General features: G+C 43.5%; 1 protein-coding gene across 2 annotated transcripts in view; it reads left to right on the forward strand.

The window, feature by feature from the left end:
* LOC132383356 (hippocalcin-like protein 1) overlaps nt 1-20,579 on the forward strand; it is a 143,728-nt gene extending 123,149 nt beyond the window's left edge. For both annotated transcript variants that reach the window (XM_059954250.1, XM_059954251.1), the window contains exons 4-5: nt 17,191-17,296; nt 19,067-20,579. In XM_059954250.1, coding sequence (XP_059810233.1) covers nt 17,191-17,296; nt 19,067-19,164 — 204 coding nt within the window. In that variant the 3' untranslated portion in view covers nt 19,165-20,579. The remainder of the gene's footprint in view (nt 1-17,190; nt 17,297-19,066) is intronic.
* Nucleotides 20,580-21,372: the final 793 nt, after the last annotated feature.

Genomic DNA, 21,372 nt, shown 5'->3' on the forward strand with positions numbered 1-21,372 from the left:
TTTTCTTTCTAAAATTAGAGCGTGCGGCTTTTAATCAGGTGCGCTCTGTAGTCCCGAATCTATGGTATCTTCAGTAGATACTTACACTGGGTAAGTACCACATTCTGCACCCCTTTCTGTAAACTCTAGAGATTTGTATGTATGAAAATCCCAGGAGATCAGCAATTTCTGAGATACACTAACCATTATGGGTATCATATATAGGCCTCCAAGTAGTAACCAAGATGTGTGTTGAGATTGCAAAGGGAGCTGAAAAAGGCATGTAATAAGGGTAATGACATGATTGTAATGGGGGACTCCAATATGTAAGGGGATTGAGAATATCAGGTTGGTGTCGGATCGCAAGAGAGGGAATTTGTTGAATTCCTACGAGATGGCCTTTTTAGAACAGGTGCTTGAGCCTACTCTGGGAAAGGCTATCTTAGATTGAGTGTTGTGTAATAACCCAGATCTTATTAGGGAGCTTAGCAAAAAGGAACCCTTAGGGGGCAGTGATCATAATGTAATTGAATTCATACTGCAATTTAAGTGGGAGAAGCATAATTCACATGTATCTGTACAGCAATGGAATAAAGGGAATTACAGAGGCACGAGAGAGGAGCTTCTCCAACTGGATTGGGGGAGGATACTGGTGGGGATGAAGGCAGCGCAGGGATGGCTGAAGTTTCTGGGAATAGTTCACAAGGCACAGGATAAATAAATCTCACAGAGGAAGAAGTTTGCAAATGGCTGGGGTAGGCAATCGTCGTTGACAAAGGAAGTTAAGGACTGCATAAAAGCCAAGGAAAGGGCACATAAGGTAGCAAAAGTAAGTGGGAAGTTGGATGATCTGGAATCCAACAAAAAGGCAACTAAAGAAGCTACAAGAAGGGAAAAGATGAAAAAATGCAGCAGACTAGCCAGGGGTAAAGCAGGATACCAAAATTTTTTTTAGTTGTAAAATGAGTTGATATTGGACGACAGGAAAATGATGCTGGTGAGATAATAATGGGGGACAAAGAAATGACAGAGGAACCTAGTGGGTACTTTGCGATCTGTCTTTACTGTGGAAGATACTAGCAGTGTGCAAGAAGTGCATTGAGTATCAGGGAGCAGGAGTGAGTGCCATTGCTATTACAGAGGAAAAGGTGCTAGGCAAACTCAAAGGTCTAAAGGTGGATAAGTCATCTGGACCAGATGGACTACATCCCAGAGTCCTGAAAGAGTTGCTGAAGAAATAATGCTTGCATTGGTCATGGTCTTTCAAGAATCACTTGATTCTGATGTGATCCCAAAGGACTGGAAGATTGCAAATGTCACTTCACTCTTTAAGAAGGGAGGGAGACAACAGAAAGGGAATTATAGGCCAGTTAGCCTAACCTCAGTGGTTGGGAAAGTGTTGGAGCTATTATTAAAGATGAGGTTTCGAGGTACTTGGAGATTAATGATAAAATAAGTCAAACTCAGCATGGTTTCTGTAAAGGAAAATCTTGCCTGATAAGTCTGTTAGAGATCTACAAGTCTGCTACAAGATTACGAGAGGCATAGATAGGGTGGATAGTCAGTACCTGTTTCCCAGGACACCAATAGCAAACACTAGAGGGCATATGTACAAAATTAAGGGAGGGAAGTTTAGGGGAGACATCAGGGGTAAGTTTTTTTTTACACAGAGGGTTGTGAGTGCCTGGAATGACTTGCCAGGGATGGTGGTGGAGGCTAAAAGCTTAGGGGTATTTAAGAGCCTTTTGGACAGGCATATGGTTGAAAGAAAAATGGAGGGTTATGGGGTAGTGTGGGTTTAGTACTTTTTTTTAAGTATTATATGGGTCAGCACAACAGGGAGGGCTGAAGGGCCTGTACTGTGCTGTAGTGTTCTATGGTTCTATCTTTGAGGAAGTAACAAGCAAGGTGGTAAAGGAGAGGCAGTGGATGTAATTTACTTTAAGATTTTCAGAAGGCGTTTGATAGGTGCCACACACTAGGCTGCGTAACAAGAAAATCCTGTGGTGTTACAGGAAAGGTATTGTCATGGATAATGGAATGGCTAACAGGCAGGAGGCAGTGAGTTGCAATAAAAAGGGCCTTTTCTTGGCTGCCAGTGACTAGTGCTGTTCTTCAGGGGTCAGTATTGGGGCCTCTGCTTTTCACCTTGTTTGTCATTGATTTAGATAATGGAATCAATGGCTTTGTTGCAAAGTATGCGGATGATAGGAAGATAGGTGGAGGGGTAGGTAATACTGAGGAAGCAATTCAATTGCAGCGGGACCTAGACAGTGGCAGATGGAATACAGTGTTGGGAAATGAATGATAATGCATTTTGGTAAAAGGAACAATAGTGCAGACTACTACCTAAATGGGAGACACTTCTTACATCAGTGGTGCATAAGGACCTAGGAGTCCTCGTGCAAGACTCCTAGAAGGTTAATTTACAGGTTGAGTCTGTGGTAAAGAAGGCAAATGCAATGTTGGCATTCAAGGGGAGTAGAATATAAAACCAAGGAAATAATGCTGAATTTCTATAAGACATTAGTCAGGCCACATTTGTCAACAGCTTTGGGCCCCAAATCTCAGAAGGGATGTGTTGTCATTGGAGAGAGTCCAGAGAAGGTTCACGAAGATGACTCCAGGAATGAAGGGATTAAATATGAGGAGTGTTTGGCAGCTTTGGGCCTGTTCTCACCGGAATTTAGAAGAATGCGTGGGGATCTCATTAAAACCTACTGAAAGTTGAAAGGACTAGACCAGGTGGATGGGGGGTGGATATTTCCTGTGGTGGGGGTCTCAAGAACTCGAGGACCTGGCCTCCAAATTGAAGGGCGACCCTTTAGAGTAGAGGTAAGGAGGAATTCTTTGAGCCAGAGAGTAGTGAATCTGTGGAATACTTTGCCACAGTCTGCGGTGAAGGCCAAGTCCCTGCATGTATTTAAGGCGGAAGTCCATCATTTACTGATCAGTCAGGGCATCACAGGATATGGCGAGATGGTAGGATGGTAGGCGAGTGGGATCTGGGATCGGCCATGATGGAATAGCGGAGCAGGCTCAATGGACTGAATAGCCTAATTCTGCTCCAATGCCCTATGGCATGATGTCTCACACTAAGAGAGATTTAAATGGTTAAATTTCCCCACAGCTTTGACAGAAGTTCCGTTGCTTAGTTTTGCCTTCTGTCAAAGTCTGTCACAGTATTTGGAACTAAACAAGCCCTCCAAATGAAGAACCAAGTAGCAGTATGATCCAAAGATGCAGTTGGCCTAGTCCAATAAGAGTTTCCCCACTGAATATTAACATTGTTGAAGTCTGGAGAGTGAGAAGCTGTTTGAGTAGGAGGTCCTGCAATGCACTTTGGCCTGAAACAATTGACAGCTCTATCTGTACTATATACAGTCAGTGGCTACTTTATTATATACACCTAATAAAGTGGCCTCTGAGAGTATGTTCATGGTCTGCTACTGCTGTAGCCCATCTGCTTCAAGGGTCGACGTGGTGTGCATTCAGAGATGCTCTTCCGCTGTAACCCATGTTTATTCGAGTCACTGTCGCCTTCCTGTCAGCTTGAGCCAGTCTGGCCATTCTCTTCTGACCTCTCACATCAACAAGGCATTTTTGCCCACAGAATTTCAACTCAGTTTTTTTTTTGTGTGTTTTTTCACCATTCCCTGTAAACTAGAGGCTGTTGTGTGCAAAAATCCCAAAAGATCATCAGTTTCTGATATACTCAAACCACCCCGTCTGGCACCAACAGACATTCCATGGTCAAAGTCACTTGGATCACATTTGTCTGGTCTTAACTGCAAATGGACCCCTTGACAATATGCTTTTATGCATTAGGTTGCTGCTACATATGGGGATTGTTGATTAGATATTTGCATTAACAAGCTAGTGTACAGGAGTACCTAATAAAGTGGTCAATGAGTGTACTTTGCTTATGTCCCATCAGTATTCTTGTAAAATTCAGGCAGACTTCCTATGACCATGATTTCCCCTTACCAAATATTTAGAACATTGTTTCTGAATATCTAAATTATAAATAATCTCATTGCTTAAATGCAGCATTTGTAATAAGGAGTTGGAGGCAACCAGCAAAACATGGAGGCACATTTGATTCTGTGCAAGTGAGTGTTTACAAGAGTTCTTCTTCTATCTTTGAAACTTTCTACTTCTGACCTTATGACTTTGAGTCCTCAATCTAATTGCTTTAATGAAATTTGCTTCAGTGAGTGCTTATTTTATTTCTAGTTTGAAGAGATTGATATATCCTTGGAGATACATTAACTGTTCATAAATGTTGGAAAAAATTAAAAATATCTGCATCATTAACTAATCCTTTATTGACCCTTTGCTCTTGAAGTGCAATTTATTGCTAATGTTATGTCTTTTTAATTATACACTATCTCAAGGGAAAATGTACCCTTCCTTGGTATTGAGTCACAAAGTACACTTACTGGCACAGATGTTCTTTCATTAAAGCCCTGGACAATTGCAGCAAGACCTCTTAAATCCAACTTCCAAGCACTAAAGACTAGCTTAATATTTGCCTTCCTAATTGGTTGCTATAACAGCACATCTCTTTCTTCAACATTATTATGTGAATTTTAATTTCTGTACACATTCCCATTCCAGCATGTTGCTTCATGGCCTTCTCTTCTCCCACACAGAATATAATTCTCTGGTTGAAGAAGCAGGGCCTCATATTCCATCTAGGTAGCCTCCAACTTCCTGTACACTAGCATGAACATCGATTTCTCCAGCCTCAAGTGCTTTTCCACTCTCTTTCCTTCTTCATTCCCCCACTTTTCTCATCACCTCCCTCTGGTGCCCCTCCTCCTTCCCTTTCTCTCATGGTCCACTCTTCAATCAGATTTTTTTTTCTCCAGCCCTTTGCCTGTTCCACCTGTCACCTCCCAGCTTCTTCATCCCAATCCCCCACCCACCTGGCTTCACCCATCACCTTCTAACTTGTCCTCCTTCCCCTCCACCCCCCCCCACCACTTTCTTATTTTGTCATCTTACCCTTTCCTTTCCTGATAAAGGGTCTCAGCCCGAAACGTCGATGGTTCATTAATTTCCATAGATGATGCCTGACCTACTCAGCTCCTCTTGCATTTTGTGTGTATTACCCTGTGAACCAATGTTTTCTAGTTCATTTCAATTTAAATTGATAGTGCATTTTCCTGCAGCGATGTGTAATCACTATTTCCAGCTTGTCTTGCATCATTCCAGAAAACTTTTATGGGTGTGCAGGAGGTGAGGATACGTGGTCCTTTGTGTTTGTGGTGTCCCTGGGCTCACAGATCGCTGACCATGCAATAATGAATCATGGACACAAATGAACACTTTGCAGATGGTGTGGTTTTGACGTTGAAGCAAGTGTTGAGCAAGCAGCGAGGCTATGCTGTGTTGGAAGTTTAAAGGATTGTCAGTTGTTCAAAGGAGTTTTACAAAAATGATTGCAGGATTGAAAGGCTCATCATATGGAGGAGCGTTTGATAGCTCTGGGCCTGAACTCACCGGAATTCAGAAGAATCAGGGGTGACCTCATTGAAACTTATCGAATGTTGAAAGTCCTCTACAGAGTGGATGTGGAGAGGATATTTCCAAAGGTGAGGAAGCTAAGACCAGAGGACACGGCATCACAATAAAGAGCTGAGGGCAGAGTTGAGGAGGAATTTCTTTAGCCAGAGAGTGGTGAATCCATGGAATTTGTTGTTATAGGCAGCTGTGGAGGCCGAGTCATTGGGTATATTTAAAGCAGAGGTGGAGGCCAAGTTATTGGGTATATTTAAGGCAGAGTTTGATAGATTCTTGATTAGTCAGGGCATGAAGGGATACAGAGTTTTGAGTGGTGATGTATGAACTGCTATGGCGGATAGGCTTATATGGTGAAGCCAGGTTAATCTGGCCCATGCCTTTCATTATCGTGGTCCAATACCACTTGGTTCAACGAACTGGAGACTGAGGCTGAGAGGGAAAATGGATTGGCCATGATGACATGGAGATGCAGACACGATGGGCCAAATGGCCAAATGGTCTTATACCTGAGCTGCTCTTTTCCCCAAATTACTAAATGCAGCGTTGCCATTTGAAGTGATAATTGTGCAGCCTATTGATAGCTATTTGCTTTTGTCTCAATTGGCATTCTGAGAGACATGAAGTGAAGAATAATATTAGTGCTATCATGGATTTGAAAGAATGAAAAGCTTGCAGATGTAAAAAGCCTTTTTATATCTCAAGATGTTTCAAAATGCGTTATAGGTAATTATCACAAGTGTTGTTGCATTAGTTGTCATGAGAACCAGTTTGCAAACAATCAAGATTTGGCCACTGTAATTTAAGACATAGAAGCCATCTAAATTGATACGTTCGAAGCTAAATGAGCTTTAAAGTATGGATGATTAGAGCTTCAGTGCAGTGAGTCTTGGCTGATGCAATGCTCCCTCGGTGTCGGCCAAGATCACGTGTCCAAATTGGAGTTGGAGCTTGAACTTGCTGATTTTAAAAGTGTTCACTTCCCTGTCAAGGACCGATCATCCTGACTGAGGTCAAGCGTTCCGTTAAGAATTGCTGACCGTCAGTATGGCAGCAGTATGGCTCAACGCTTTACCGCACAGACAACCAGGGTTCAGCTCCTGCCGCTGCTGGTAAGAGTTCTTGTGTGTTCTCCCCATGGCCACGTGGGTTTCCTCCAGGTGCTCTGGTTTCCTTACACAGTCCGATGATGTAGCATTTGGTAGGTTAATTGGTCATTATAAATTGTTCTGTGGCTCGAAGGTCTGGTAGGACCTTTTCAACGCTATGTCTCAAGAAATGAAGAAATAAATGTGCAGCTTAGTTCTTCTTGGACTTCAGTGCTTGGACATCCACAGTCATCTAGTCAGGTGGCAGTGAGTAACTACCCTCCAGGAACTGAGCTGGCATGGATTGCGGAATACTAGGACTGCCGAATATCAGGAAATCCTTAACCATGTCATTATACTTTCCAGCTCTGCGGCAACTGAGTTAAATCAATCCCTCATTTTGTCCATTTATGCTCTTGAAAGGAAACCGTATCCTGCATATTGATAACGTTATATAATTAGCTTGGCAAGAAATTTTGTGTGTGTGTGTGTGTGTGTGAAATATTGAGGCCATGATCACCCAGCGTCAGTTGCAGTGGCTGGGGCACGTGATAAGGATGCCCCCATGTCGGCCACCCCACAGAGTGTTATACAGCCAGCTACATCATGGTCGATACTCAGCTGGAGGGCTGAAGAAGCGCTATAAGGATCAGGTGAAGAATGCTTTAAGGAAATGAAAGATCAGACCCGAGGACCTGGAGGATGTTGCTGCTGACCGTAATACTTGGCGACAGCTGTGTAGGGACGGGGTTTGTATTCTGGAGATGGAAAGAACAACCAGAAGACAGCAGAAGAGAGCCGGGAGAAATGCAGCCATGGTTGCCACCATTAACCACCTGTGGGTCCAGGATAGGACTGTATAGTCATCAAAGATCTCACTGTTAAAGTAGTGGACGTCGTCATCGAATTCCGATGGACAACCGAAGAAGTGTGTGCGCACATGCGTGTGTGTGAGAGAGAGAGAGAAAGAGAGAGAGATCAGGATTTTTATGGATGTACATGATTAAAAGTTAATTTAGCAGGATTTTGCCCATGTTTTACAGGACGATGCTAGAATTTGGATTACACTTTGTTTCTAAATGAAAGTGGTCAAAAAAGATTGAGAATACAGGAGAACTTGTATCACATTGCTATGGATGCATCAGGAAGCTCTTGTTTATGGTGCTTCTCCTGACACTGAAGAACCTTATTACTTCAGATATGACCTTCACCACTCCTAAGCTGATTTAAAGTATTCCAGTGCCACTAGTGGGGATTCAGGCTACACAGGAGGACTCTCCAGACTGGTTTTGTATGAAATTTATCGCAAGGAACTTTGCTGTACTTTAGGAAAGCTTCAAGCTTTGCTCACATACCTCTAAAAATTCAGCAATGGTTGAAAGAATTTGATAAGAAGAGAATAATTTATATTTGCTGAATTAAAACATCACTCTGGGATTAGGAGGTCTGCCTATTATACAGCGCAACTCCTGACTGTGCTAATATTCTGCTGGGATCAAATGGGCACTCGTCTGACTTGGGAGTGCTTGTATGTGATGAAGGTAATTTGTGCCCTCTTGAAATGGCAGACTTACCCGCCCTCAGAGTACTGTGCGGCTGTACATGTAATTACTCAGCTGATGCCGGCCAAGAGTGTCACTGCAGGAACAGACCGGCCATTCATATTCAGCACCTTGCCCTCTGTTTGAAAAGCATTTGAAGAAGAGCTTCTACTCCACAGTTGTGCTTTGGTGTTGGAATCTGTCTCCATTTTCACCACAGCAATAAAGGCTCAAATTTCTTGGTCAGCCCTAATGAATCCAAGCTTGCTTGTTAAGGTGGTGCTTATGGGACAAGAAGAACCCTTGATGTCCTTGGAGTTACGCCTCAGAAGTTCACAGATGGCATTATCAGATTTTCAATCGAAGTGTAATGGAAATCAAGAACATTTTTCCAGGCACTCGGTGGTTCAGGAACACCTCCTCCCCTTCTGTCATCAGATTTCTGAAAGAACATTAGACAATAAGGTATAGGAGCAGAAACAGGCCATTCAGCCCATCAAGTCTGCTCCGCCATTCCATCATGGTTGATCCCGGATCCCACTCACCTGCCTATTCGCCATATCCTTTGATGCCCTGACCGATAAGGAAACGATCAACTTCCGCCTTAAATATACACACGGACTTGGCCTCCACTGCAGGCAGAGCGTTCCACTGATTCACTACTCTCTGGCTAAGATAATTCCTCCGTACCTCTGGTCTAAAGGGTGGCCCCTCAATTTTGGGGCTGTGCCCTCTAGTTCTAGATACCCCCACCAAAGGAAACATCGACTCCACATCCACCCTATCTAGTCCTTTCAGTAGGTTTCAATGAGATCCCCATGCATCCTTCTAAATTCCAGTGAGTACAGGCCCAAAGTGAGTACATTGAACTTATGAACACTACCTCACTACTTTGCTTGCACTGCTTATTAACTAGTATATATATAACCTGATTCTGATTCTTCCACTGAATTGTAATTGAGGTTATGTCATTTGGAAATTTAGGAAAAGTTTGAAGGCTTTCGTATGTCAGGTCAAAAAGCAGATTAGTTGCGGTCTGACTGAATGAGGGAACAGGCAAGGACCAAGTTGCTCCCAGCTAGCTTTCTTGATGTGGGGAAATGCACTGTGAGTCAGCTGTGCTGTACAAATTCCCTTTTGCATTGAATAACAGAAAGCCAAAACTGGTACAACTCAGTGTTGTAAACACAAAAGATTTTGCAGATGCTGGAAATCCAGAGTAACACATACAAGGTGCTGGAGGAACTCCACAGGTCAGGCAGCATCTATGGAGAAGAATAAGCAGTCAACATTTTAGCCAAGACCCTTCATCAGGACATCACGTGCCCTGATTAGGGTCACCATCTTATTGACCTCAAAGGATCTGTGTGTGCAAGTTCTTTAATATCTTTACACTGGGTTTCATTTGTACAAACTAAATACAGGTCCTGTAAAACTCTGATAATCTGCCACACTCAGGCCTTCAGTCGCACCAGACAAGCATATCTCCCAGACTATTGGTGTTATTGCCACTAATATTCCAACATGCATTTTAAAATTCACTTTTTTTAGATTCTATGCACAGTATAATAAACTTTCCAGCAAGTCCAGTAAGTTGAAAGGGGGTGCAGGAAGTAGGTTCCCTGTGGGTTTACAGGGAGTGCTGGAAACTGGGGTACTAGGGAATTGAAGGTTGCCCGTGGACCGGGACTCCTGTGCTTGTGAAAGGGATCATGCTGAGTTTGAGGAGGTGTGGAAACCCGAGCCCCAGTGGGATAAATGGAGTGCAGGAGCCAGGATCCTGGTGGGCTAAAGGAAGCAAAAACGTAACTGGGTCTGTCCGCGTAGTGGAGAGTATATTAACTGGCTATGCCCACGAATGGGGAGTCCTACAAAAAGTAGCAGATACAGCCCAGTCCAAAGTAGGTGAACCCCTCCCAACCACACGAAACGCAGTTGCAGGAAAGCAGCATCCATCTTCAGGGACCCCCACTACCCGGGACATGCTGTCTTCTTGCTGCTGCCGTCAGGAAGAAGGTACAGGGCTCACATCACCGGTTCAGGAACGGCTACCACCCCTCAACCACATGTTGAACTTCACTCAATTGCTCTTGCCCCATCATTGATATGTCTCCACAACCACTGGACCCACTTTCAAGGACTCTTCATCTCATGTTCTTGATATTTATTGCTCATCGATTTATTATTATTAGTATTTATTTTTGTATTTGCACAGTTCATTGTCTTCTAAACTCTGGTTGCACCCAAGTTGGGTGGCTTTTCATTGATTCTGTTTTGGTTATTATTCTATAGATTTATTGAGAATGCCCACAAGAAAACAAATCTCAGGATTCTATATGGTGACATATATGTACTTTGATAATATGATCTACTTTGAATGCAGGAACAGGAATGTTAGTTTACTAAAGATACCAGAATCAGAGTCAGGTTTTACTATTACAGACATAGGTCACTGTACCCAGTGAGCCAGATGCAGAGCCATCAGGATTCTGAAAGTATTGTGTAAGTGGGATTATTGGAATTTTACTGTGAAGGCCAAGTAGTGAAAAGGGGTACAACTCATCCTGTTGGGAATGCCGCAATTCCATTCCCACTTGGATTTTTCTGACAGCACCACTAGCTGAGTTCTGGGTGCAAGAATATCAGTTAAAGAATTTAAATTCTTCAAAGTTCATTCGCTCATTATGTGCCATGTCATCTAACGTGGGCAATCAGGGTCTTTCCCTGACCATGATTGTCTTGGCAAATATTTCTCCAGAAGTGGTTTGGCATTGCCTTCTTCTGGGCAGCATCCTCACAAGATGGGTGACCCCAGCCATTATCACTACTCTTCAGAGATTGCCTGCCTGGCATCAGTGGTTGCAAACCAGGACTTGTGATAAGCACCAGCTGCTCGTCCAACCATCCACCACCTCCTCCCATGGCTTCTCATGACCCTGATCGGGGGCTAAGCAGGTGGTACTCCTTGCCCAAGGCTGTACTGGCAGGATAGTAGAGGGAAGGAGCGCCTTACACCTCCTTCGGCAGAGATGCATCTCTACCCCTGACACCCAAATTCTTCAAAGGGCCCCGTTCATTGGCTGTGATCGCCAGTGGAAGAAAAGCTGGGGTCTTGGTGTAACCTGATAATGGGCCAGCATCTTGTGGCAAGGATTGCTGACCGACAGTGGAAATGCTGGCTGATTCCTTTCCTACCTTCTCAGACTGGGAAGATTAATACCCTCCTATAACTTCCCACGTTCTTGTTTAAAGAGCCTGGGAAACATTCTTTTGACAGTTGTTGAAACAATTTCTGCTTTCAACAGTAATAAATCAGTCCAAAGCGAACACCTTAAGCATAATTTGTATTTATTTAGAGATGTGGTGTGAAACAGTCCCTCACAGCCCTTCAAGCCATGCCACCCAGCAGTCCCAGACTTAACCCAAGCTAAGCACAGGACAATTTACAATGGCCAATAAACCTGCTAACAAGTACGCCTTTGAACTGTGGGAGGAAAACTGGAGCACTTAGGGGAGACCCACATGTTCACAGGGAAGAAGTACAAACTCCTTACATAAGACACTGGTGTTCAACTACGAACTTTGACCCCCTGAGCTGCAATAGTGTGGCACAATCCATAGGCTACTGTGGCGCCCTAATTTGTGTCTCCATAGGAAAAGCACCTAAATAGTAAATGATCAATTATGTTATTGATCATGTTTATCAGAGCTGAATATGCTTCAATTCATGGTGAAACTGAATTTTAGAAATACTTGTGCATGTGTATTGTGTGTTTATTTAATGTCTGGGTGTTGGGGTGGAGATATGTCTCTACCAAAGGGGGTGTAAGGCACTCCTTCCCTCCACTAGCCTGCAGGTCACCCTTGGACAAGGTGTAGCACCTGCTTGGCCCCCGATCAGGGTCACATGAAACCATGGGAGCAGGTGGTGGATGGTCGTACGAGCAGCCGGTGCACATCACAAGTCCTGGTTATGCAACCACAGACACCAGGCAGACAATCTCTGAAGGGTATTGATAATGGCTGGGGTCACCCGTCTTGTAAAGACACTGCCTCGAAGAAGGCAATGGCAAATCACTTTTGTAGAAAAATTTCCCAAGACCGTGATCACCTATGTCATGATTATGGGAAGACCGTGATCACCTATGTCATAAGACAGGGCACATAATGATGATGATCATTGTATGTGACTAATGAAATCAACAATTTCTTGTGCAGTGTTCAGCATATCCATGGATATAGTGTATGACCCCCTTGCTATAATTTGGGATTCTAATCCATGAGTTTCAGCTTAGTGGTAACTGAATGAAGAATGGCATTTTGTGTAACAAGGAACTGAATGGCGATGCGATACATACAATCTGGATCCAAAGCGCCCTCTGCTGGTAAATGTTGATATTTCTGCAATGTCACTGAAAGCTCTGCAAACAAATATTCTCAGCACAGTGACTTTGAGCACAACAAACAATAATCCTGAGCGAAGTGTGAACACTTAATGCAGTTACCACCCAATGCATTTATTTGTTACCTGAGATACAGCGCGGAACAGGCCCTTGCTGTGCCACCCAACAACCCCCAGATTTAATTCCAGCCTTATCACGGGACAATTCACAACAAGCAATTAACCTACCAATAGTTTTTGGGCTGTGGGAGGAAACCGGAGCACCCGGAAGAAATCCACGTAGTCACAGGAAGAATGTACAGACTCCTTACAGGCAGTGGCGGGAATTGAACCCAGGTCTCCTCGCCTGTAAAACACTGTGCTAACCACTATGCTACAGCGCTGCCACAACTGTTCTAGCACTGTATGTATGTAGAAGTACTAACAGGTAGAGTATGACACAGCTTCAGTGAGGTGTTTGTGTACATTGTACATTTTTGCACAAGGGCCATAGAATTCAGAGAGTAGAAGAGGAAGGGTGTTATTCTGCCTGGTGGACCATGATGTGTGGTGTTCTGCAGTGGCGGGTGCGGAGGCTTCTGTCTGTAAATGATGCGGAAAGGAGTGTAGACGGGCAGGTCAGTATGTTGCAGGTGATATATAGGTTGCTGGAGCCTGGGCAGTATAGTCATATGCACTATGCACAGAAGCAGGCCCTATGGTTGAGTTAGTCCATGCTAAATTCTGCCTAGTCCTATTGACCCACACCTGGACTAAACCGCTCCCATCCATGTACTTATCCAAAGTTCTCTTTAAGGGGTTCCCAACCCAGGGTCCTCAGACTCCTTGATTAACGGTAGGAGTCTGTGGCATAAAAGATTGGGACCCCCCCCCCCCCCCACCCCCCGTATGTTGCAATTCAACCTGCACCCACAACCTCTGCTGGCAGTTCAATCTTCACTCACCCTACCCTCTGACTGAAGTTCCTCTTAACTATTTCACCTTTCACCTGTAGTCTATGATCTTTAATTCTAGTCTCACCCAACCTCACTAGAAAAAGCCTGCTTGTGTTTACCCTATCTATCTATCCATTTTAATTTTGTATTCCTCTATCAACTCTCACCTCATTCTCCTATGATCAGGGAAAAAAAGCCTCTTTCTGTAACTCAGGTCCTCCAGATCTGGCAACCTCCTTGTAAACTTTCTCCGTGCTCTTTCAATCTTATTGATATCGTTCCTGTAGGTAAGTGACCAGAACTACATAGAATAGTCCAAATTTTGCCTCACCAACATCTTATGCAACTTCAATATAACATCCTAACTCCTGTGCTTTGAACTTTGATCTGTGAAGGTCAATGTGCCATTTACCATCTTATCTACCCATGACACCACTTCCAAGGAACTATGGTTGGGTATTCCCAAATCTTTATTGTACTGCACTCCTCAGTGATTTGGTTAGGACACACTTGGAGCACACCTACATGAAACTCTGTCATAGGAAAGCAGCATCTATCATCAGAGATTCCCCACCACCCAGGTCATGGTCTTTTCTCACTGATGCCATCAGGTGGGAGGTACAGACGCCTCAGGACTCGCACCACCAGGTTCAAGAATAGTTACTATCCCTCAACCATCAGGCTCTTGAGTAAAAGGGGATAACTACACTCACTTGCCCATCCATTGAGATGTTCCTACAACCAACGATCTCACTTGAAGGACTCTTTATCTCATTATCTCATGGATTCGCTATTTATTACTATTTATTTATACTTGCACTTGCACAATTTGTGGTCTTCTACACTCTGGTGGATCTTTTATTGATTCAATAAAATTTACTGTGTAATGGAGTGACCAGATTTGCACACAATACTCAAAGTTCAAAGAGGATGTGGAAGCTTTAGAAAGGTTGTGGAATAAAATAGAGGTTTATTGTCATTACTCAAGACAACGAGACTGTGGTTCTACTCCAGACTGTGCCAAAACAGGTATTTACAATGTTTGCAGTACGGCTTAATTTAGAAAATATATATTTTTTGTTTTAATTTCCATATTTACATGCAACAAGTGACCTTGGTAGTCCATAACACTCAAATGTCATTGGCAAGACAAGGTGTAGCATTATTCAGCTGCAACACAGCCGTCAGGAAGAAGCTGTTCTTCAGTCATACTGTCTTAGCTGAGGTCCTCCCCTACCCCCTCTTTCTAACTCTGACTGCTCATCTTTTCTCCAGTCCTGATAAAGGGTCTCGGCCCCAAACATTGACTGTTGTACTCTTTTCCATAGATGCTGCCTGGCCTTCTGTGTTCATCCAGCATTTTATGTGTATTAAATGGAGATCTTCTCTACTATCTCACCACTTATGAATAGTGGGTCTTGTTCGAGACCTTTAGTCTTCCTGAAGTCTATTATGATCTATTTTGTCTTTTTGATGTGGTTCCTGCTCCAATCGGACAGTTTTTTTTTGTAGAAGAGGTTTATCATAATGCTACCTGGATTAGAGGACACGAGCTTTCGGGAGAGGTTGTTTCCTCTGGCCTCAGAGACCAAAGGGAGACATAACGGAAGCTTATAAGATTGAGAGACAAGGTGGTCAAACTCATTTCTCCCAGTTTGGAAATATCGAGTACTGGAAGACATGCATTTAAGGTGAAAGGGGGCAGGGTGTAAAGGTGATGTGCGGAGGGAGATTTGTTTTTGCCGAATGGAAGGTGGCGGGGTAGCTTTGGCAATAAATACACTTGTGACGATTATATCAGAACAACTTGAAATGGGCCTCCCGAGCAGGTCTGTCGCCGTGGAGATTGGCATGGTATCTCCTGCATTACTTGACCTCCCACCCCCCCCCCCCCCCCCACCACCTCCACTAGAGCATTGAGACCCCACCAGAACACCAGGGCTTTTCATCTCCCCTGACACCCCACACCTCTGCAGATCACAACTTCTCCATTCCTGCCCCAGCTAAACAAAGTTCTAACCTCTCCAGTGCCTCTTTTTGTGGAATAGTGCACAATTAATAGCACTATTCCACAACCCTAGGAGTAAGGCTTCAGCAAAGGGTGTGGAATTATATACAAACTTAAACATTTAATTAAGGATCCTGACCTGAAACACTTACTGTCCATCTCCCTCCACAGATGCTGCCTGAACCTCAGGCGGTTTGTTTATTTGCTACAGATTCTAGTGTTATGAAGGTACCACAGCTCTGAGGGGCCGAAGGAGCGGGAGCAGCCCCCTCCTTCTGGAGAATCGCAAGATCGCTATTAATTCGGGTCTCGGAAGTGAGAGACAATGCAACGGTTCTGGCCATTGTTCTTAGAGGCGCCTGTGTGTCCCTGCTACATGACAGCTACCATGGACATGGACACCCTCGGGCAATGTGGGGGTGGAGATTGCATCACCCTACTTTGATGGACATCTACAACTCTGCAAGTCAAGATAAAAACGGACTGCAGGAGGCAGTACCCCAGCGACGCACCAGAAGAACTCGCTCGCTCAACGCTCCTGGGAGAGCTGGAAGCCATTCAATGCCACGTTCGCTCCTAACTCCTTTGCCTGGGGAGCGGGTGGCTGATTCTACCGAGAAGGACTTCGAACTAACAACGGGGAAAACAACGCTCCCCTGATTTAACGGAGTGGCTTCATAAAGAACTGGGCAAGTTTTCTTTTCGTTTTCACCGATCCCTCTAAAACACGTGAAACTCGACGATTCCTCAAAAGGCTAAAGTCTGCAGACTTCTGAATGACTTTTTATATTTCCAATGGACAAAAATATTATCCCCTAGACAACAGCTGAGATTACTTCTTAATGATGATTATTACTATACCCGCGCTTTAGATTGAGTATTGGTGATGTGCATTATTTGAATGTTTGCATTAACCTTACTTTTGTGCCCCTTTATAAATAAAAACGTTTGAAAATAGTGACATCAGACTTCAACGGACCTCTCTATCTTTGCTGGTAAGTTATCCAGTTACGGGAGACATAACACTAGAATCTGTGGTCTCCTGTGTCTCCATCTTCCCTTTCATTCACTTGACTTTCCCTTCAACTTCCTATCCAAGGTTGCACCCATTTCTCTGTTTATTAGAATCAGGTTTAATATTACTGGCATATTTGGTGAAATGTGTTGTTATGCAGCAGCACTACATTGTAAACCTAATAATAAAATCTCTGTATTACAGTAAATTAAACCAAATAAGTTGTGCAAAAAAAGTAGTGAGGTAGAGTTCATGGGGTCAATGTCAATTCAGAAATCGGATGGCAGAGGGGAAGAAGCTGTTCCTGAATCATTGAGTGTGTGTCTTCAGGTTTCTGTACCTCCTCCCTGATGGTAGCAATAAGAAGAGGTCATGTCCTGGGTGATGGGGGTCCTTAATGATGAATGCCACCTTTTTGAGGCATCGCACCTAGAGGATATCCCAGATTTCCATTCTTTCAACGCTGATGAAAGATCGGCAATTTAATATGTACTGTTTCTTTTCCCAGGAAAGCTGCCAGAGCTGAATATTTCCAGGATTTTTTTTGCTTTTCGTTTCAGCTTCCAGCACCTGGACCATTTTTGGCTCTTGGATTTCTTTGATATCAATCCCTAAGAAAGAGTGAGTGAGGAACGGTGCCAGCTGTGTGTTGGGCAATGAATATTGAACCATTTATATATGTTCTTGTCTTGACAGGCAATCTACAAGATGGTGTCCACGGTTATGAAGATGCCCGATGATGAAGCAACACCAGAGAAAAGAACAGATAAAATCTTCAGACAGATGGACACAAATAATGATGGTAACAGCCAATAGAGAATCTGAAACTTTCTACCTTCCTTACATAATTAATCTTCACAACAGAAGTCCTACTGGCATTTTCCCAGGTTTATGTGTTCATATCCCTTTACGTGAACTAGTTAACTGTAGAGTGGTAAATCATAAACACAAAAGAGTCTGTGGATGCTGGAAATCTAGAGCAACAGACGCAACGTGCTGGAGGAACTCAGCAGGTCAGGCAGCATCTGTGGTCGACGTTTCAGTGCTGGTGATGGGTTTCAGCTCAAAGCATTCATTCCTCTCCACAGATCCTGGTGCATTCCTCCAGCATTGTTGTGTGTACTGCTGTTAATACTCTGCATAAGAACTCACCCCTGGAATGAACAGGAAAACCAGTAGGAATTGAGCTCTGTGTAGAAAAGGCGATGGACTAAGAGCTGCATAAACAGGAAGGTAAAATAAAGTTTACAGGGAATATTTAAACACGAGATATTCTGCAGTGGCTGGAAATCCAGAGCAACACACACAAAATGATGCAGCTCGGGAAGCATCTGTGGAAATGAACAAACATTCGACGGTTCAGCCTAAGTCCTTTCCTCAGGATTGAAAAGGGAGGGGGAGGACGTCAGAATAAAAAGGTGGGAGTAGGGGACGGAGGATAGCTAGAAGGTTGATAGGTGAAGCCAGCTGGGTGGGAAAGGTAAAGGGCTGGAGATGAAGGAATCTGATAAGAGAGGAGCCTGGACCATTAGAGAGAGGGAAAGAGGAGAGGACTCATGGGTAATGCCTCATTCCATAAAAATCCAGAAACGAATTGCAAATGAAGGAAGAAAATTAAAATGTAGAGGCAAGTTAAAAGATGAAAGATAAAGCCACAATGATGCTTCCAGTAGAGTGACTCCAGTTCAATTCTGGTGCTAACCTCTACCCTACTGTGCCACGTGTTAAATCATATTTGTCATAATGAGCACATTGACTTTATCACTAAATCAAGCCATGTAGTTTTGGACTTGCTGTTATTGCATTCCCACCTGCTGAGGGGGCATATTAATGTAACAGGTGTCACATACACCTCCAGCATAGTGCGCCCCGTAATTTGTGGGAGAGGGAGGGTGGCGATTCTGGTTGGCTTTGACCATATTTTTCACATGGCATACAGAAGAACTGAGTTTCAGACAACTGAAAAAGCAATCCCTCCAAGACTTTTTTTATTGTGAACATGAATTGGTAGATACGAGGAGGAAATTTTCCCAAAATATCCATTCTTTTACCTGAGTTTATGGGTACTTTTTGCTCGAATAGCATTCCTTGGTCAATTTTACCCCATACTTTACCAAACTTTGCCAAAATAAAACTCTGCCCTTCATCATTCCTAACTCATTCCCTCAGTCATCCGGCAGCACGGTAGCGTAGTGGTAAGCAGATCTCTTTACAGTACCAGCGACCCGGGTTCAATTCCTGCTGCTGTCTATCAGGAGTCCCCTTGACCACATGGGTTTCCTCCCAGAGTCCAAACACGTACCGGTTGGTCGGTTAATTGGTAATTGTAAACGGTCCTGTGATTCATCTAGGATTAAATTGTGGGATTGTTAGGCATGCAGCTCGAAGGGCCGGAAGGGCCTATTCTGTGTTGTATCTCAAAAAATAAATAAATAGAATAGAATTTGTTTGCCAATAACAAGGACAAAAATTGGTATTGAATACACCATTCCACTTTCATGGTTCATGTCTTCTATTTTCAGAATAGAGTGCTTGTTAATACACCACTTTCCTGTTTACAAATTTCTTCCAGGTAAATTGTCTCTTGAAGAGTTCATTAAAGGTGCCAAGAGTGACCCCTCCATTGTACGATTACTACAGTGTGACCCAAGCAGTGCATCTCAGTTCTAGTTGGCACATGACTGTATCACATTTATCGTATGAAGAAAAGGAGCGAGATTTCATTCCAGCCAGATTGCCAACCCTTTCTCTGACCTCCATCTCATCATGAATTGATCTTCCTGCCATAACAGGGTGAATGACGAACACGGGACCGCGTGGTCGACCCGCGCTGTCGTCAGAGGAGCTTATAGTCACTGCGTTGTTAATTTGTTTTGTGTTTTCTGTGCGATGGACACTTAAAAAAGCAGGCATGCCAACACTTATTGAGCAACGGGGCATTGTGCACAAAGCTCTCACTACGGTTCGGAATATTGCACGAGTCTATTATTGGCCCTTAGGCTAAACGTAAAATTGACATCACGAATGTAAAAAACGCCACATAAGGGAGCTTGCAAACACGCTTTGAGTTGCATTGTAGCTGCTCTAGTTATTGCTCTTGTCGTACAAAACCAACAGTTTCAGTTCCCAGAATGATCTATATTGCTCTGCAAATGAAGCTGTTAGATTATCTCACTTGCGGATTCACTCGGTAAGCCTCAAAGATCACTGTGGGGAATACAGTTCACGCTTAGAAAGCAGGAAGACATCACAGACGTGTTTGCAAGGGGAGGTACAAACTAAGGTTAAATGTTTAAGTGGCCCTCACGTACACAGTGGAGTTGTTAACATGTATACGAAACATACCATTGACCATAGCTTGGGTTTAATTTTATTTTCATGCCCTGTTCTACTCAGGCATCATACATTCCCCTTCCTAAATCAGGTAGGTTCCCGAAGTGTGGATTGAATCATTGGTGCAAGTGACCTTTTACTAAATAGGAATGACAATGGGCTGCTGCCCAAGTTATTGAAAACCGCCAATATTTCCTTCAGGTCGTGTTAAGCCAAAAGTGCGGCCCATCTCCATGATTCTACAGACTGGGAGGAGGGAAGACAGTTGCTAGGAGTGGGAGAATGGAGGGCTCACCTGACTGCAAATCCACACAAAAAAAAAATTGTCGTTCTAACAAAACAGATCTGGTGAGATTGGGTTTTGTAGTGAAGTATAGTGAAATAATAATAGGTATCACACTCTTGGAAAAAACATCCTAGACTCAATAGTAAATAATCACTTGTTTTGGAGCATCAGTGCTCCTGTCATGTGAATGTGATTCGTGCACAGATTTACAGAGCATATCTCCTATCTAACCCAGCAACGAATGCAATTCGGGGCTGTTAGAGGTGTACAAGGGAATACTGTGGACAAATGAGCCAGGTGCAAGGTCTTCCTGCCTGATATTACCACTGTTTTACCATGTTATAATAACTGGAATAAAAATCCCTTAATTCTTGTGATGAATATGCTGCGTCTGCTCCAGTCAGGGTATTTGTGTGCTTCAGAAATGAAGGCATAACTGTCAGTGCATGTTAGATCATGGTGTGGGGGAAATTGTATTAAAAAGTTAATGTATTTTTAACAGTGTTGTAATTCATCTTACTCTAAATTAAAACATCATTGTTTTAATGCAAGAATTGAAATGCCATTCTTTCCATCCCCCCTCCCACCTGCCCCATCCCATGGAAGTCAAATATGGTCTACTTATTGAAACCAGTGTCATAAAGTTTTAGTCTATCTGAATTTGGCTATGGCATTAGCTTTTGTCATGTGAGTATGGCACTTTTTGTATTGTTATTTGAATCAGATTATCAGATCAGGTATTTGTGCTCAAGACTTCAAGGCAGAAGCTGGGCTGAAGACGATGATGAGAAGGATTTGTATTTGTATACCGCTATTCACTTCCTTGCTGAGTTCCTTCAGCATTTTATTCAGTTATTTATTGAGAAACAGCGCGGAATCGGCCCAGCCAGCCCTCCGAGGCATGCCACCCAGCAGCTGCCGATTTAATCTGAGCCTAATCACAGGACAATTTACAATGGCAAATTAACCTGCCAACTGATACACCTTTGGACTGTGCGAAGAAACTGGAGCGTCCTGAGGAAACCTACCCGGTCACTGGGAGAACGTGCAAGCTCCTTACCGGCAGCAGCGGGATCTGAACCTGGGCTCTGTACTGTTAAAGCACTGTGCGAACCATGACACTACCATGCATTCCAGCATCTGCAGAACCTCTTGTGTTTATTTGCCTCCCTGCTTGAATACCCTGAAGCTTTGTTAATCCAGTGAAATTCTTGAATTTAAATCACTATTCTTATGTGGGGGAAAAAAAAAGAGGTCAA

The sequence above is a fragment of the Hypanus sabinus genome, chromosome 30 (assembly GCF_030144855.1).
Source record: "Hypanus sabinus isolate sHypSab1 chromosome 30, sHypSab1.hap1, whole genome shotgun sequence".
NCBI lineage: Eukaryota > Metazoa > Chordata > Chondrichthyes > Myliobatiformes > Dasyatidae > Hypanus > Hypanus sabinus.